Consider the following 18,232-nt stretch of genomic DNA (forward strand, 5'->3'; position numbering starts at 1 on the left):
GAGGCTACGATATATCATCTATGGACACTATCAGCCTCCACATCACAGAATCTATGGACACTATCAGCCTCCACATCACATATATGGACACTATCAGCCGTTACATTACATAGACAGAATATTAATGGGAGGCTACGATATATCATCTATGGACACCATCAGCCTCCACATTAAACAGACATAGCGAGAGGCTATGATATATCATCTATGGACACCATCAGCCTCCACATTAAACAGACATAGCGAGAGGCTATGATATATCATCTATGGACACCATCAGCCTCCACATTAAACAGACATAGCGAGAGGCTATGATATATCATCTATGGACACCATCAGCCTCCACATTAAACAGACATAGCGAGAGGCTATGATATATCATCTATGGACATCATCAGCCTCCACATTAAACAGACATAGCGAGAGGCTATGATATATCATCTGTGGACACTATCAGCCTCTTTACGATAACAGAGACAGAATGTGAGGCTCCAGTCTATTTTTGCACTTCTTCACTCAGGTTTCTTTTAAACTGTTTCAAGTTTTTACTTGCCTTGTGTCTATCAAATCACTGAATAGCTAGAAAACAGTTGTATAACGAAGTTTAATCCATTTTGGCTCTAGTGTATCTAATTCTCAGTTTATTTTGATGTATATTGATACATATTAATGTGACTCTATCCATGAATAATAAATATGTTAATACGTACATAACCGACAAATAAAACCTACACGCCTACCTAACCACACCTGTGTAAAATAATCTTTAGTATTACTATCTGAAGTGTCAAAATCTCAGTTGATAACAATTTCAAACGAGCTAAGATTTTATCCCGTATGGACTATTGTTTTTATCACATATGTATACACTTTGATAATTGTATCTTGATAGACGTACTTGTGATTTACGCCAAACGCCCAACCTGAACACCGTTGTTTAAAAACACATGTGTATTATCCCTTCAGGTTTAAAGCTCTATGTGTCTGGATTTCTAACCTGCCTACGTCACTCTTTTTATTCTAAATTTTGCTCGTCTGCGCTAACAGCCGTTTACGGCTAAAATGATAAAAATATCATGTTCTAAACACACCTACCGCTCTATAGCACGTGCTGATGACGTGTCAAACAACCATTGGACGATCGGATAAATCAACCTTACGGAAAGACCAGAAATGCGTATCTAAAAGATGAACCGTTTTCTGCCAACCTCCAAACCGCGAACTTGGATTCTATATAGGAATATATTTATATCGTATTTGTTTGTCATCTCAAATCATTTTTACGGATACAGATTATGTAAAGTCAATGTGTAACATAAGATTTTATGACCATTATAAACGACCTATAATTGATTTTTTTTCCCCCAAATATGAAACCTTACTCGTATACTGTATACCTGGTAATATTCGCCCCACGTTATTTTCGCCCTTGAGCAACACAAAAGTAGCTAAAAGTGGTTGAGTTATATAATAAACAAGCTGTAATGCTGAGTGGTAGATATATTTGTGATGAAATTATCGGATCTCAATCATATTCTCTAACAATTAAATGGATTAATAGTTATTTTTAGCTCGCGGAAGTAAGAACACATCAATTACTGTTTTATTTGTTTCTCCTACAACCACACTTAGTTTTATATCACTAGACTGACATGGATTTTGTTGGAAAATATTTCGTTGGGATAGTAAGAATGTTGGCGTTGTATGATTGGCTGTATTTCAATCGTGACACCGGTTAACAATGTTTTGCAGGGCAGTGCAAGGACATAGTTCATGAAATAGTTTTCGCCGACATGAAACAGGGAAATATTTTTTTATAATACAATGTATATAATATATAATTTGTGAACGCTTTGAGATGGTTATGTGGTTGTGATACAGCGATATAAAAAAAATACAAAATTATCTACCATCAATAAACATAACTTCAGAAAACAAAAGACAAACATGTTTTTAAGATATGATATAAATTTTCGGAGAATATAAATGTCAATTTATAAACTAACATCATAACCAGCCATCCCTCATAGGGAAATCTTAATATATATGAGTGAAGCTTTCATTAAGAGACGCCGTGCACATAATGCCGTCCATTCGTATTTTTTTATTTGAAGTGTGCAAAAAATATAGCAGCTTTTAAAAAAATGTAAATGAAATTCCTACGGTTCATGAATCCACCAGGGGCTAGAGCTACAAAAGTATCATGATGACGCGATCAGTAGGCTTGTTAACGGGCGGGTAACTCTATTTGATGTGCTTACAAGGAAGAATTAAAATACGGCAGTGTTATTTGATAGCAGTTGACCTACATAGGAGTTTTATGAACTAACCAAAAATCAGTCGATTTACTACGGGGACATTGTCTGAGGTGGCCACATGATAAACAACGGTAGACTTGATGGTACCTAGGGACAAAATGGCGATCCTAGGAATAAACTGTCTGATCTTCCTCATTTCTACAGGTAAGTTTTTGTTGATATGCGTTTACCTGTGACACAATGATTACACAGATGTGTACCATCAGACTGCACATGCATGTTAACTAAAACCTACATTTGTTACTTAGATGTGTATACGAACGTTGAGGTATTGGATAAATAACACAGGTAAGATTTTCTCGGTAAAGGTGAAACGGATATGGTTGTAAAACGAAACAATAAAACACTTGTACCCACACTTTATCACGTTTATAGGACTATTGTATGCCGAACCCTTATTGTTTGTTCTACTTTCACATTGTACACAAGTTTTACTACACATGTTCCCTTCAAGGGAGATAACAACAGCTGATAAAAACGTATAAACACATAAATCTTTGTTCTATAATGTATAATTCTCCAAGCCTTTAAATGACCCGTGCTAACTCAGTCTTTGGAGTAACGAAGAAGAATTTGTGAAAATTGGTTATTTTGTCCTGACTATATTAATGATAACTGTTTCGGATGAAAGAGGGAATACATAATTTATTTTTTATTTGAGGAAACAAAGATAACGATCATATTAACACAATAGACTTTTCAAATGTTTTTTAATTTTTAATTTTTAATTATCATTATTTTTTTTATCAGGAAGTTTCGTTAAATGTATGATATACGAGTCAGAGGCTGGAACATGGGAAACTACCCGAAATACCTGCCAACTCCTGAACTCCAGTATCCTATGTGCCGGTGATCCGGATACATGTAACCTGAAGAATGACGTCACTATATCGACAGGACAGTTCTGGATCGGGGCCTACGTTCATGCCACGACAATCACTTTTTATACAGGTGTGTGTTACATAGCTAAAGAAATACTTGGCTTGACATTCCCTTAGAATTGCACAATGGAATGTAGTATATTAATGTACTTGCTGCACACATTTTCGGTCATGGCCCGTTGCCCTTCTAGGCTTAAACATTTTGACAAATTCATGGCGTTTTCTTTATTTTGATATATTTCCTATTGTTGACAAAAGATTGAAAAACGGATATTTCTGCTATTTTTATTGTTTATCTAAATATGTTAAGAGTTAGCTTGTTCTTAATGGACCATTATATTTTACACAAATAAATACCAAGGATAAACAAACGAACCTGTTACTGGCATGTCTGATAATTCAATACAGTAGAGTTGTGAACATCCAAGAAAGTTCAATGGCAACACAAATCAATATATTCTGTCACGTGATCTTGTTTTTCTATGAATAGGTTTCAAAACAGGAAATTGATGAGAAAAACACTTCATGACTAAATAAGTACCAGTCCTATTTGCCGTTAACAGTTGAGTTTATTCACCATAAGACAATGACCACAGTCATCTGTAAATAAACAATGTTACAATCAATTACATAAGTTCAAACAATAGATGTGCACATCGTTAACACAAAGGAATGGGGAACATTAAACAGAATGAAACAGATCAACCTAATAACGTACCTATCAGTCCATACATCTAATCTGTGTATTACGGATCTAACACATATCATATGTTTCGGTAGGGCGGATGTTATCTTCATCCTCATAATAACCGAAACCGGCACGCTAGTGCGATCCGGAAAATAAGACAATACAGTCAAAGGGCGATAATCCTCTATCTCCTCCAAAGTCTTTGAGGAAAAGAACACTGAGTTAAAAGGTAAACAAAGACTGAAAAATTAACAGGCATTCTTTGCCTTGTAATTATTACTTAAGGTCATAATCAGAATGCCACCTCGGTGGCTGAACGTGACGCGTGGAACGTAGTAATGGTTGGACAGTCACTGCTGAATCTGGTTCAGGATTAGGACACAGTTTAATATTGTCATCACGTTGTCTAGAGGCGTCATGGCCATTGCTGGGTGTATCATAATGAGGAATATCACTTATATCCGGTGGTGCATCCAAATTGCTTGGAGAAACTGCCGAGGTTGGGGGGTCCGCAGATGGAGAAGGGTCCGAAACGGTTGGGGGAGCTGACGGTGGTGTTTCATGGACCAATGGGAGGTCCGATGAGATGGTTCGGGTGGCTGGGAGCGTTTGCACAGGCGTGAACTTCCTTAAGAATTTTCTGTTCCGTAATGTCATCCTTCCAGAACCATCAACCCGGATGATATATTGATCAAACTGGCGAACCTCAACAACTTTGCCAGTCTTATCCCATTTCTTCGGGTAAGGGCCTGTGTAGTTTAATAGCCGTACGTGATCACCAATCACGAGGGGTGGCAGGCGTCTCGTGTGTTCTGACCATTTCTTTGCTTCTCTCATATGGCGGTTACGAAGGGCTTCCTCTTGCGCGACTGAAGTTTCCTGCCAGGTCTGATGAGGGCGATATCGTCCTGGTGGGATCGGGATGAAATCCCTTATCGGATGGCCAAATATGCACATTGCTGGGGAGAGTTTATGGGCGCAGTCTGGTGTATCCCTGTACTGTAAGATAGCGCGTTGAAACATATCGGTGTCTAGGTCACCGTTGGGCGAGGTGCTGTCAGCGATCAGGCGTTTCACTGTTTTCACTCCAACCTCTGCACGACAGTTGCTGTGTGGGAAGGCAACCGAAGATAATCGGTGGTGGACACCCCAATCTTTGAAGAATTGTCTAGTCGCCGTTGCAGTAAATTCAGGTTCGCCGTCAGATGCTAGTTCATCTGGTATGCCGTAGGTTGCAAATGTCCTTCTAAGACATGCGAGTAGTCCGGCCGCACCTCCAGAAGCTCTTTCAACTATTGGCCAGTTGGAGTAGCGGTCAATGATGACAAGGTAATTCACACCTCTGTGTGTGAAATAATCTACGCATATGCACTGAAAGGGATAGTCAGCTGACATCAATGGATATGGAGGAGCACTTGGATTCGAAGGGGCAATGCGATTGCAGTGATTACATTCAAGTCTCACCGTGTTGATTGCATGTGTAATGCCCGGCCAGAAGACTGAGCTTTCAGCCCTTGCAATCATCTTAGACACTCCCTGGTGAGCAGAGTGAAGGGTGGAAAGTACCTCGTGCCGGAGTGATTGTGGAACCACGACACGGTCCTTGTAGAGGATCACACCATCAAGCGAGTGGAGATCTGACTGAAACTGGTGAAAGGTGCTCAGGTTTGGTGGAAAGGAATGGCGGGATTCTGGGAGACCATCTTCTATCAAACTCAATAGTTGGGTCATAGATTCATCACTGGCTGTGGCCATCCGAACTCTATCCCATGTGTCTGCCAGTGTGCCAAGTGAGTAGAGGGTGGATTCTGCTGTAGCGACTAGGGTATCTTCGAAGTCATCAGGAGACTCGAATGTCCGGATCACACTAAGGCCAGTAGATGAGGATGGGTTATCATCCGGTAGGGATAGTAAGTCCGGTTCACCACAAGGATGTCTAGATAGGCAATCTGCAGCGCAGTGTTGTGCACCAGATATGTGTACAACGCGGAATCTGTAACGTAACGTTTTTTCCTTCAGGTTTCTTAGTCTACAGTTTGGGATGTCCTCTAATGAGCGATTGCCAAGGACACGAAGTAGGGGTTTATGATCGACCGCAACGACGAGGTTCTCACAGCCAAGAACAAAGTAACGCGCCTTGTCCAGTGCATCCGCGACTGCCAGTGCTTCCCCTTCGATAGGAGCTTATCGGGATTCAGCAGAATGTGCGAACCTGCTTCCGACCAATGTCACTTTCCATCCAGTTTTGCAGCAGAATGACTTGGAGCCTGGGCAGCTGCAATGCTTCTGAAAAAGCCAGAAGCCAATTCCAGATTTGGACCAATCCGTAGCCAGATATGTTGGTTTCTTGCAGTCAAATATACGAACCCCGTTTTCAATATCTTGGATGATTTTGGTCTTTGAGGTCTGGAATAACCCCTCAAGCTCATCGGTCCATTGGAAAGGTATTCCATGTTGAAGGAGTTTACGAAATGGGAGCATTTGTTCTGCCATGCTGAATGCATATGAGACTTGGTTTACAAGGCCAAACCAGGATCTGATATATGTACTGTTGCATGGGGTCGGAAAATGCTGAATGGCTTCTAAGTACTTGGAGCAAGGACGGACGCTGTCGTAGGTGATTTTCAAAACCAGCAAACTCCACGCGGTCCTGGCCAAAGACAAATTTCTCTGGGTTAAGGGTGATGCCCTTTTTGCCACAGCGATCCAGCCATTCCACTGTATGGAAGAAGCACTTCTCTATTGTGTCAGCCCAAAGGAGAACGTCATCAACGCATTTGGTCTTGTTCTGGATATCGGCCACGATTGCATCATAGCGTCTGGTGTAACCATCCCCGGAGGCAATGTAACCCTGTGGAGCAGATTTATATCTATATCTACCCCATGGTGTAATGAACGTGGTGAGGTGTCGGTCATCGGGGTGGAGGGAGACGCTGTGGTAGCCGTTCCATGCATCCAAGACTGTTTTCTTTACCCCGTGTGGCACCATCCTAGCCTGGTGAAACGGAGATGGTGTGTGATGCGTTTCACGTGTGGCGTGAGCGTTGAGAGCTTGGAAATCAACAGTACGTCGAGGAGATCCGTTCTTTTTGGCGCAGATGACCATCCTATGACACCAGGTTACAGGTTCACCGATCGGGACCGGCTCAAGTGCGCCTAGGCGTACGTCTTGATCTAAGGCTGCCTTCACTTCTTCCCGCCAATGTAGAGGAACTGGAACTGGGGTGTGATGTGCAACCGGCTCTGCTTAGACATCCAAGAGAAGTCTCAGTGGGGGGCCTGACATTAATGGAAGGGGCTGGTGGTCACATGTATTGAATGTGCTGCTCCGGTAGTAGTCCAACAACAAAGTCCTTCATCTTCTGACAACAATCATCCTCTAGGGGAAAGGGTAGATGATCGGGTGGTGGTGACGGTAGCTCTCGTTGAGGGCACTGACACGTTCCAGTCTCAGGTTTAGGCACGGGGCCAGTCTCTTCAGTCTTGCCAAGGACGCTGATATGGTGATGTTCACCCAACGACGGGAATGTGGTAATAGATAATACCAAGGGAGGTACAAGCCTCCCTGCTCAGGAAGAATTTGTCAGATTCGTCGGTGACGTAGGTCATTTGTCGTGTCTCTATACACCTCCCTTGTGTATTCGTTCCCGCGATCCGTAGAACTGTAGCTCCAATGATCTTGATGCCCTTGTTGTTGGCTGCATGCATCTTCATAGTGACTGGTATGAGATCCGTTTTTGTAAGTCCAAGGCTGTGTATCACCTTCATTCCTGCTAGACAGCCGGCATCGGCCATAGCAGAAATACCTGTAGCCCTCGAGTTGTGTTTCAAATGGAATCCTAAGGAATCGTAGTCGTCTGCGACAACCCTGATGGAAAGGTTGATATAGGGCTGTGATTTTGAGCATCCTCTCACCCATCTATCAGAGAGGTTGTCATATAGGTGATGATCGAGACCGATACTAATCCGACGATTACCATTTATCGTCTCAGAGATTACACATAAGCTCTGAAACAGTTTGTCATCTAAACAACAGGCGTTTGATGCAGAGTCGTTCTGGTTGGGTGTATTTACTTTTATTTTAGAGCGACATACGGACTCCAGGTGGTGTTCCTTATTGCATTGGGTGCACCGGTGGCAATATGCAGTACAGATAGTCTTACGTTCACGTGCGGGGGCTCTAACACCGTGACCTGTCTTACCACAATATGAGCACTTATCATGTTTGTTTGACAAACGTCTCACCTGCTTGTATGAGCTTGACATATCAACAGCATGTGTATCTAATAACCGTGACGCGGAGCGTTTGCCAGCCTCCTTGGCCTCAATAAACTGAATTACCTCCTCCAGTGACATGTCTTGGTTTTTATCACCGAGCAAGTCTAACTGTATATCAGGATCAGCAAGACCTCTGGCCAAAACGTCACGTACGATGACGTCTGTATAATGAGCATCATGTTGGTAATTTTTACATTTTATTACAAAATTACAGACACTCGCTTGTCCACGGAGACGGGCACTAAAGTTGCGAATGGGTTCGTCTCTATCTTGCCTCATGATGTGTAGGGCAACCCTTGCAACCATATTATTCCCTTGTCGAACTGCTAGCTTTTTGATAGCTTCGAGTACATCAGCAGGTGCTTTCTCTGTTAGTCTGTCCGATGTAGAACGAGTTAGGTCGTTTCTGAGAGCCTCATCACAACATTCAAGGAGCTGAACAACTAAGTCTCGGACCGTAATCTTCGTCGCCGCGACATATTCATCCCAGCGATAATTGAAGTAGGCCCATTCCTCGTGTGTTCCTGCCGTAGATATGGTTGGCCTTGGAACTTTCTCCACTTTTGCTGTTGGCTCGGGGATTCTCGCATGGACCGCACTGTGTGTCGTAATGAGGGCAGCGACAATGGCGGCGTCGTAATCGCCCGTCTGATATGTGCAATTCTGTATTGGACACTGTACAGATGGCATGGTTCTGTAGAATTCTTGACCGTGGTCATAAATAAGTACCAGTTCTATTTGTCGTTAACAGTTGAGTTTATTCACCGTAAGACAATGACCACAGTCATCTGTAAATAAACAATGTTACAATCAATTACATAAGTTCAAACAATAGATGTGCACATCGTTAACACAAAGGAATGGGGAACATTAAACAGAATGAAACAGATCAACCTAATAACGTACCTATCAGTCCATACATCTAATCTGTGTATTACGGATCTAACACATGTCATATGTTTCAGTAGGGCGGATGTTATCTTCATCCTCATAATAACCGAAACCGGCACGCTAGTGCGATCCGGAAAATAAGACAATACAGTCAAAGGGCGATAATCCTCTACTGACTGCCTTGATGTGAAACTAAACTTTTAGGTACGAGATATGTACTTGTACATAAACCATTATTTTAATGAAATATTGGTGAGATATTTCATATGCGATACTTTCCTTTCAGGCTGCAAGCCTGTTTCTAATCAAGCCAGCCCAGTTTTAAACTCATCGAATATGACTTTGAAAGCCTGCATAGAGAAATGCCACACAAAGTACCAAATCGATTCCAATATGGATACCCTTGGACTTCACGTGAGTAATGACGTAATGATTGTACATAGTAGACGCACGTCCAATTATCCATGGAGAAACAAAAATAAAAAAACACGATATTGTTGTAAGGGTATAAGGGGAGGTTATCAAACGCATAGCTTAATAGATCTATGGCGATGGTGCTTCTGCTTTAACAGAACAACATTGTCTACACTATTTAATAAGATATTGATGTGTTATATACGTTTTTGAGTATTATGAATACATTATATTTGGATTGTACAAAGGTATATCATCAACAATGTAGTCAATATCACCGTAAAGTACACCAAAAGACAAACATGTACATCATTATGTTTTAAAATTTATATTTCATTTTGTATAAAACTCTGATCTTATCGGAATGCTATACAAAAATATAAATAGGGCATGAAATGTCGGGAAAGTAACAAAATGTCTCTATATAAACCCATATTTACAACTGTATGCTCACTAAATGTCTATATATAACCGCATATCAATATCGCTACGCTAATTAATGTCTATATACAATGTATAAGCCCATGTCAATGAATAATAACTCACAAAATGTCTATATATAAGCTAATATCGATAACAATTTGCTCATTAAATGTCCATATATAAGCAGATATCAATAAATATTTACTCACAAAATGTCTATATATTGGCCCATATCGATAACTATTTGCTCACTAAGTGTCCATATATAAGCCCATATCAAAACGAATTTGCTGACTAAATGTCTATATATAAGCTCATATCAATAGCATTATTATCACTAAATTATTACAATTAAATCGTTCGTGAAGTAGAAATATTCAAAAAATCAAAACACAGTCGTAATTCCTTGTGAATTGCCCTCGGCTTGTGTTGTATATTATGCGCAGCAGTCAATTCACTGGAAAATACAGTAAAGGAACGGTTTTCCTTGTACATGTTTTCAGCATTTCAAATGTTAATATGTTTCTTGATTGATTTTTAATAATATTTTTTTTTATTCAAACGTAATAACTGTTTACTTTTCATGCTACAGATGGATTCGTGCTATTGTACAACACGTGTCGGCCAAACAAGCCATGAATCTGAATGCAACATCTCTTGTACTGAGGACAGCAGTGTAGCATGTGGCGGCAGTCAGTTCATGTCTACATACGAATTCCACAATGGTATGTGTTTCTTTCACAAAATCATTGTGTAGGAGTCTTGTTATTAAAATTCAAGAGATGTGTCATCGAAATATATCGATATTTCGCCACATGGCCATGTCTCCGTATGTGGACACTTCAGTATAGTGGCTTTTTATAACAACTTATTACGTTGTAACGACGTTTTTTGTTTGTCCGATAATTTTGATTGGCTTAAGCGATTGTGAGATATCGCAAAGTAGTTACTTAATGTTAATATTCAATTGACCAGGGAAATTATTAATATCGATATTTTATCAATACTTCAATAAGACTCTTGCAGATTTTTTTCGGAATTTTCGAAAGTTACATTCAGAAAAGCAGAATTCTATTCACAAAAGTCATTTTTTCTGTATATTATTTCTTATTATTTCTATGTTATAAAGTTAGATGTTATTAAGATGGAGTTGAAGGGGGAAGGGAAGAGGGGGACTTGCTAATTAACACAGTCTTTGTATAGATTATACTAAATGTTAACTAGAGCTATTAGAGTAAGGGAATTGTACATTCAAGATGGTCATTACATCACTAACTACAACGGTAAACACAATTGATTCTATTGTAGTTGGACGCACACAGAAAGGCGGTCTTCTTTCGTTTTCACCACTGTGTGGCATATCGAGCAACAAGTTCAAGGACTGCCAGGAGCAGCGCGTGGCTGCTTGTCTAAGTAAGCAAACGAAAACATAATTTTCATGTTTATACATTGTAATATATTAAATTCAAGTACTAATATAGTTTATGCTTTGATAATATCTAACATCAACACCCCTTTTTAATCATAAGCTTAATCATTTCACGCCATGGCAACATTTTTTTCAGGATGACCTATCTTTTAAGGGCGACATATTTCCACCGCCTGATTTCAATGATCTTCTATAAATATAGTATTAATAATTCTACATGATTCAGTTTATTAAATTACATACCCAGGCCAGTTTTTTTCATGTTAGACATTGTTGGATAAACATTGCTTAACATTATCATTATTATCATATGCGATGCAATAAGCCAGTTTTTTTTATCATACAAAGTAATTTGATTAATCTTGTTTGTAACACGCATTTCGTACATTCCGTTTGTTGTTTCTCCATAAAAGGCAGTGTATTTGATCTCATCAGTATATTTCTTATTTTTAAGATGATCAGAATTCTCCAACGGCCATGACATGGTCAGCAGCTAAACAATGGTGTCAAAGCAATGATACACTGCTCCACTCAACTCCGAATTCTTCAACATTTAAAATGGAACCCTGGATTAATCTCGTTAAGCGCCGATTTGTCAAGTGGACAGATGGTAATAACAAATCACATAGATAATTTTAACGAGTCTGAAATAATCAATGCATGATTAATAATAAAAAAAAAACGGTGATTACTGTAAATTTACTCCTTCTGGCGTACTGCAAATTAAGCGCATACTAAAATTTTAACAAATCAGAGTAAAACCATTTTCTTTAGAAAAATAATGAAGAAACCATAATCAAGACACTACCTAAAGTGTGAAATAAATTATGAATATTTTACAGTAACTGAATTCATGGATTGGCATCATTTACTCCTTTTTGCTCTAAATATATGCTAAAAATTTAGCGCATTCTCAAATTTTAACAAATCAGAGCAAAACCATTTTCTATAGAAAAATAATGAAGAAACCATAACCAAGACACTACCCAAAATATGAATATCTTACAATAACTGAATTCGTGAATTGGCATCATTTACTCCTTTTTGCTAATAAATCTGTCATATTTATCGGACTATCAAGATATCACGAACCAATTTTATTATTTAATGTGTAATGACATTATCTTGTTTGATGTTTTATTTACAGAGGCCGTCCCTGAGGCGACCACTCACTGTGTGTCACTGTTGTGTAAGGAGGAATCTTGTTCATTTTCTTCTGAAAAATGCACAAAGCAGCTTTCCAGTTTGTGTTCGAAAACGGCAGGTCTGTTGAATACCTAATTTGCCCTTGTTATCTTCACCGAATATCAACAATTCAATGTTTTATAGATATTGAGAAAACGATAAAGAGAAAGCGTTAATTGTTGACAATCGGGGGTGAAATGTGTGATCAATGACGCTGAAGACGCTCATCATTTCGAAACACTTGGTCTTAGTCTCCTTTAACCTTTTCAAAGTTTTTCATGAAAATTAATCCTTTGTTCATGCTTTACATTATTTATAATTATTTTGGTGGATTTTTGGTGGTGTTCTAGATGATGATAATCCGAGCCAAGTTTCGCAAAGAACGTTCTCTCCTCCAACAAGTACTCATTTGGTGTCAGCGGAACCACCACTGCCCACACCTACCGACAAAGCGAACTCATCCATTCCAATAGTCGGTGTATCACATTCCGAGGGTAGCAGTGACGATGGAATGCTTGGTAATTTCACTTCTATTTCATATATGTAAACTGGTCTATTGCCGTATGTGGCTTTTATACAATATGTAACATGTATTTACAAAATTTATATTTCATCTAAATCATGTATACCTGTGTGTGATTATAAAAGTACATATTCCTTTTTTGGAAATCGTATAATGCAATAAATTAAGATTGATATAGATTCATCTCATGTCATTAACATATTAATACAGCTAATCTAATCAGTTGTCTCCCTTCGAACAATGAAACTGTCATTACAAATACTTCTGATTTGCGAGGTAAAGTTATATATTGTAATATCAGGTTTTTAGGAGAACAAAATACTAATGTATGGTCATTTTACATTGAATGTATTCAAAATACAATAACTCAGCTTCAATGCTCAAGAAAGCGTATTGGCAAATCGTTCCTGTTGTTGAACCCGTTTGACTTCTAAACAAACATTGAGAAGTATTAGGGTATTTGAACGTTTCCAATGTTTTCAGTTTACATCCTGGTCGCTGTTGCTGTGGTGGTTGTACTTGTTATCACGATCATACTCGCCTTCATATTCTTTCGCAAAAGGTAAATATACATATGCTTATCGTGGTTTCTTTTTAATTTGTGTAAATTAGAATAGCTTCGTTTGCCCACCCCATCAATTGGTCTTGTAAGCAATCTGTCTGATAATTTAATGTAGAGTGGGAATAATGGGAATATAGTCAAATTAACATCTTGATTTTTAGTTTTTAATTTTTTTATATATTCATTTATTTATTTTCTATTATTATTATTATCATTTTTGAGAGGGAGGGGGCATAGATGACTTTTTTTTGTTTTCATCTTTATTGTTTTTGGTGTGTTTAGTTTCTGGTTCGAGTTGTGTTACATTGCTAACTGCCTTTTGTTATTATTTTAGGAAAATGAACCAAGACAAACCACGTTCAAAATCAAACTCCAGCAATATCGAGGAACCAGCCAGACCCCTGATGGAACAGCCGGTTCACGAACACCGAGGAAGCGATGACTACGATCAGGTCAAGAGTGATTACAGCAAAGTTCGCGAAGACTTTGTCATCGACAGAAATAACAAACATAGCGGCGACTACGACAGGATCAAAAGTGAATATGACCCTGCTTATACCCGTGTCACCAGCTTTGCGCTACAAAATGAACCGGAAGTTGATGACGACTTGCCTGAAATAGAACGGGATAGTGATAATTATGACCTGCTCAGGACCAACAAACGACCTGAAAGGAAAATTGACAGTACATATGATCACATACCTGCAGAAACAGAAGATGACACTTATAACGTTTTACAGTCGCAAGACGATTTACACAAGGACGACATTGGTGACTTCATGTATGACGTCACTTCCGCTATCAATGGATTAGGCAATTATGATACTTTTCAGAGTAATAGAAGTGACGATTTCAGTGGGGAATATGACACGGTGGAATCAGTGTTACACTCCAATTCATAAAATTGTTTTTCATATGTAGTTCTTTCTGTGAGATTATTGAACATTTATAGAAAATTACATCAGAAAAATTATAGAAAACCAAGCTAATATTGCCATATGACATTGTTGTACCCTTTCTCTGATTTATATTTCTTGCCAAACCTTAACCCTAACCAACAAATGTCCTTTTTATATAGATTTATTAGATAAATATATATATGTATTAATCCGGCAAGTTTATTTCACAAGCACAAGATTCGTCAATATTTTGAATTATAAAAATCGCCAAAGAATTTATGGTGAGATGATGTGGATTAAGAAACATATTCATACGCACGGGAAATGCTAATGTGTGTCCATTTCATTACCAAATGAAGCACGCTTGATTAGCAATTTCAGCGGCTTCAACTTTGAGGAAAGATGGATATGCATACATACGTAGCTTATTGATTAAATACTCATTTTCATTTTTTTCACTATGTAAATCATTCTGACATTTTCCAGTTTACAAGTTCATGAAATTATATGCCGTAACCATGAGAGATTTCATTTAATCATTTACTTTAAAAAAACAATGCCATACAACTTATAATAACTTATATCAACCACTCTTGTCGCCCCGGATTGTCACGCATTGACGTCACGATTGACGAATCAAAGAGTGACGTCTAAAAGAAAGATAAAAAGATCCCACTGCTCCATCCGATCACCTCCAAAAGGTCGTTTTGCAGGGATGTGTACTGTATGACAATGATGATTCACAATTGACTCGTGGATGCCGTAGAAAATTTACGTTCACTTTCCATATCGACTCCCCCCCCCCCCCCCCCCCCCCCCCCCCCAAAGTCAGCTTTGATATTCTTTTTACTCGTGTCAGTGAAGCCACGTATTAATAGATGTTTACAATAAATTGGTACACATTTTAATAAAAAAAAATTATCGAATATGATTGTGACTTTTATGAGTCGAAGTTAAGTATAGCAATGATTATGGTGGCTTATTCTGATAAATACAGGCCCAGCTTTGGTATTACACTGTCTGTCATGGATACAGACACTGATTGCTGTCTATGGTATTATACTGTCATGGATACAGACACTGATTCCTGTCTATGGTATTACACTGTCATGGATACAGACCCTGATTCCTGTCTATGGTATTACACTGTAATGGATACATACCCTGGTTCCTGGCTATGGTATTACACTGTCTTGGTTATAGACCCTGATTCCTGCCTATGGTATTACATTGTCATGGATACAGACCCTGATTCCTGTCTATGGTATTACACTGTCTGTCATTGATACAGACCCTGAATCCTGGCTATGGTGTTAGACTGTCATGGATACAGATCCCGATTCCTGGCTATGGTATTACACTGTCTGTCGTGGATACAGACCCTGATTCCTGGCTGTGGTATTACACTGTCATGGATACATACCCTGATTCCTGGCAATGGTATTACATTGTCATGAATACAGACCCTGATTCCTGGCTATGGTATTACACTGTCATGGATATAGACCCTGATTCCTGGCTATGGTATTACACTGTCATGAATACAGACCCTGATTCCTGGCTATGGTATTACACTGTCATGGATATAGACCCTGATTCCTGGCTATGGTATTACACTGTCATGAATACAGACCCTGATTCCTGTCTATGGTATTACACTGTCATGGATATAGACCCTGATTCCTGTCTATGGTATTACACTGTCATGGATATAGACCCTGATTCCTGTCTATGGTATTACACTGTCATGGATATAGACCCTGATTCCTGTCTATGGTATTACACTGTCATGGATATAGACCCTGATTCCTGTCTATGGTATTACACTGTAATGGATACATACCCTGGTTCCTGGTAATGGTATTACATTGTCATGGATACATACCCTGATTCCTGTCTATGGTATTACACTGTCTGTCATTGATACAGACACTGAATCCTGGCTATGGTGTTAGACTGTCATGGATACAGATCCCGATTCCTGGCTATGGTATTACATTGTCATGGATACAGACCCTGATTCCTGTCCGTGGTATTACACTGTCATTGATGCAGACCCTGATTCCTGTCTATGGTATTACACTGTCATGGATACATACCCTGATTCCTGGCTATGGTATTACACTGTCATGGATACATACCCTGATTATAAATCTTTATTTTATCTTACTTAGCCCTCTCTTTTGCGTTCATTGTAGGTATTATCTCACTTTTCATGTTAGCCACAGAGTGAATGAATACAATCATATTTTATTGAATCCTGACACAGCATAAAATATATCAATTCATAAAAAGGCAATTACAGCAAAAGAACAATTTATGATATAGGTCTTTGTGCATCTAACTGCTTTATTGTAGGGCCCAATCTCTTGATCAATTTCATCTCTTATATCTCATTTCTTTAGGCTTAACATTCGAACTGTTTCGGGTTTCTTTCAATATACGTTTGATAAATATATATATATATATGACTGGCGTTAAGGTGTGACGTCAGACATGAAAAGCTTTGCATCTAGCGCCAGCCACATATATATATATATATTAATATATATATGGAACGAGGACAAACATAGAAGTTTATATTCCTCGCAGCAATCATGAATTATCGGAGAAGCTATATTAACTTACACATGGACTATAGAGATATAACATCCACATGGGAACAGAACGATTTTTTTTCCTGCGTTTATCTTTATCGGTCCGTACCAGCTGTACCCGAAATTCCGTTACTATATAATAGAACGGACCTGAAACTCATGTGAATGTCAATGGGAGTGACCGTCCTTACAAAATATACGTTTCAAAGATAATATCGATAATTTGTTTCCTTTTATTCATGTAACGGATGTACAATTAATACATAAATATTTCATTGTCCGTTGAAATAATTAAAACAATTCCATGTTTCCTGTCTAAACAAAAAACAAAAAACAAGCATGCAAAACAAATGAAGCATCTCAGTTTTACCATCTTGGATCCAAGTGGTACGATTTAGAAAGCGAACCAAGCGAATCTGTTTAGTTATGCTTGAACGGCGCATTCGATTAAGAACTACACACATAGTTTCATACAGTGGAAAGGAATGCAAAATATAGTTATCAGGGAATACGGCATAAGTTATAGCTGATGCAGGACTCACCATAGTTATGTAGTTCTATATATTTTTAAATGAAATAACAGGTTTAGAACACATATATATTTAACAAGTATATTCAACGGAAGTGGTTAATCCATTATGGTAATCTAAGCTGATTAACATCTTTAATCACAAAACAATTTATTTATTTATCATAAGTAAATCGAATTAATGGAACAATGACGTAGGTGGGCTAAACGTGTATAATATTATTTTAAAATCATCACCGCCGAAATAATTTTCTGATTAAATGGAACAAAAGCGATAATAAAAAAATTGTCCATATCCCTTAATTAGATTTCACATAACGATTGGTTCCAAAACAAATGTAACTACATGGATCGAAATCCCAGACCGATCTTAATCGTCGAACCGACGTCATAAAATCCAAATAAGACTAATAATCTAATAATGCGGTGGAAAGCAGATCCCGCAACAAAAAAGGGGGAAAATTTGATACAGAAAGTACCCCAGGGTTTCCTTGGGAGGAACGATAGATTCTGGGCATGTTATCTCAAATAAAAAACAGAGAAGCCTTCACCATACTTGATACCGTTTTTTCTCTCTCAATAATAGCTTAATAAATGACAATTAACTTTCTATAA

The 18,232-nt window shown here is 38.5% G+C and overlaps 1 protein-coding gene across 1 annotated transcript; it reads left to right on the forward strand.

Annotated features, from left to right (window-relative positions):
• The first annotated feature begins 2,244 nt into the window (after positions 1–2,244).
• Positions 2,245–15,013, forward strand: LOC117337608. The gene is made up of 10 exons (XM_033898669.1): positions 2,245–2,462; positions 3,069–3,269; positions 9,343–9,470; positions 10,486–10,618; positions 11,202–11,306; positions 11,777–11,932; positions 12,470–12,586; positions 12,858–13,025; positions 13,514–13,592; positions 13,927–15,013. The coding sequence occupies exons 1-10, from the start codon at positions 2,399–2,401 to the stop codon at positions 14,492–14,494; spliced, it is 1,719 nt and encodes a 572-aa protein (XP_033754560.1). The 5' UTR covers positions 2,245–2,398; the 3' UTR covers positions 14,495–15,013.
• Positions 15,014–18,232: the final 3,219 nt, after the last annotated feature.

Source organism: Pecten maximus, chromosome 1, assembly GCF_902652985.1.
Source record: "Pecten maximus chromosome 1, xPecMax1.1, whole genome shotgun sequence".
NCBI lineage: Eukaryota > Metazoa > Mollusca > Bivalvia > Pectinida > Pectinidae > Pecten > Pecten maximus.

Bases quoted from the DNA above. Each gene is read 5' to 3' on its own strand.
- LOC117337608 (XM_033898669.1), top strand. From the start codon at position 2,399: ATGGTACCTAGGGACAAAATGGCGATCCTAGGAATAAACTGTCTGATC. The intron at 2,463-3,068 runs GTAAGTTTTTGT...TTTTTTTATCAG, and splicing joins GATCTTCCTCATTTCTACAG to GAAGTTTCGTTAAATGTATG. The intron at 3,270-9,342 runs GTGTGTGTTACA...CTTTCCTTTCAG, and splicing joins GACAATCACTTTTTATACAG to GCTGCAAGCCTGTTTCTAAT.